Source organism: Sinocyclocheilus anshuiensis, unplaced genomic scaffold (assembly GCF_001515605.1).
Source record: "Sinocyclocheilus anshuiensis isolate Anshui unplaced genomic scaffold, SAMN03320099.WGS_v1.1 scaffold480, whole genome shotgun sequence".
Lineage (NCBI taxonomy): Eukaryota > Metazoa > Chordata > Actinopteri > Cypriniformes > Cyprinidae > Sinocyclocheilus > Sinocyclocheilus anshuiensis.
Genome location: NW_015555743.1, coordinates 872224 through 873760, shown reverse-complemented (window position 1 = coordinate 873760; position 1537 = coordinate 872224). Strand labels below are relative to the sequence as shown.

General features: G+C 35.1%; 1 protein-coding gene across 1 annotated transcript in view; it reads left to right on the top strand.

Annotated features, from left to right (window-relative positions):
* iqgap3 (IQ motif containing GTPase activating protein 3) overlaps window positions 1–1537 on the top strand; it is a 32269-nt gene that overhangs the window by 3170 nt on the left and 27562 nt on the right. Inside the window, exon 4 of the mRNA XM_016466885.1 lies at window positions 1067–1144. Coding sequence (XP_016322371.1) covers window positions 1067–1144 — 78 coding nt within the window. The remainder of the gene's footprint in view (window positions 1–1066; window positions 1145–1537) is intronic.

Here is a 1537-nt window from a genome sequence, read left to right as displayed (position 1 = left end):
TTTTTTTTTTTTTTTTTTTTTTTTGTCCATACACTGCAAAAACTGAAGTTTATCCTCATTGTTTTCCAACACAAATATCTTAAACTTCTTAAATCAAGACGCATTTTTTTGGAGATGCAAAATGACGAGATATTAGGTCTTGTTTTCTGAGAAGCGCATTAAAATTGAGTGAGTTTTTTGCTGAAAACAAGAACAAATGTCTGCTCATTGGTCAGAAAAAACACTTGCGTTCCCTTTGAAGTTTATTTTTCAGACTCTATTGGCAAATACATGAGCCTGCAGCACAAAAGCAGTCTTAAGTCGCTGGGGTATATTTGTAGCAATAGCCAACAATACATTGTATGGGTCAAAATGATTGATTTTTCTTTTATGCCAAAAATCATTAGGATATTAAGTAAAGATCATGTTCCATGAAGATATTTTGTAAGTTTCCTACCGTAAATATATCAAAACTTAATTTTTGATTAGTAATGTGCATTGCCAAGAACTTCATTTGGACAACTTTAAAGATGATTTTCTCAATATTTAGATTTTTTTGCACCCTCAGATTCCAGATTTTCAAATATTGTTCTATCCTAACAAACCATACATCAATGGAATGCTTAATTTATTCAACTTTCAGATGATGCATACATCTCAATAAAAAAAAAAAGACCCTTATTACTGGTTTTGTGCTCCAGGGTCACATATTTGTTCTCGCTTAAAATTTGGATATATTTTTCAGAAAACAAGACTTAATATCTTAAGTTATTTTGCTTTTTTAAATAAATTAATGTTAAGATTTTTGAACTGGAAAATTAGACAAAAATGAATTAGAGATACATTTTTTGTACTCTATATTTTTGTAGTGTTTATAAGTGTTCAAAACATTCTTCAAAATATCACAGAAGAAAAAGTCACACAGGTTTGGAAGCACATGAGGGGAGTATGATGATAATTTTTTGGGTACACTGTTCCTTTAGGAGGCAGAAATGACAGGGTAGTGATTGATTGTGCAGTTCTGTCCTCAGTGAGATCTTGCATTGCTGTCGTTGATGTTAAACATGATCTGATGTCTCATGCTCAGGCCTCTGGGCTTCAGTTCCGTCACACGGACAACATCAACCACTGGAGGAGCGCCATGATGGAGGTCGGCCTGCCGACGGTAAACCACACTCTTCTGCTTGCGTTTTATCCCATGATGCCTCTGCAATCGCTCTACCGCACAAACATGAACTCTAATGAATAGGGATGTAACGATTAACCGCGAGTCGTTGAAAATCGATTTAAATATGTGACGATTCAAATAGGTTGAGATGCTAAACAAATCGCTATCAGTTAGGGTTAGGAGTTTATATGAATGTATGTCTGAGGGGAACTTACTGTGTTTCGATGGTATTTTTTCTTTTCCTCTTGCCTCTGTATAACGCATATTAAAGTTCATAAGTGCAGCTCTGCTTTGTTTACAGCGGTAACCAAGGAAACCCTGTATCATTGCTGTTCATAAGCGCAGCTCTGCTTTGTTTACAGCGGTAACCAAGGAAACACTGTATCATTG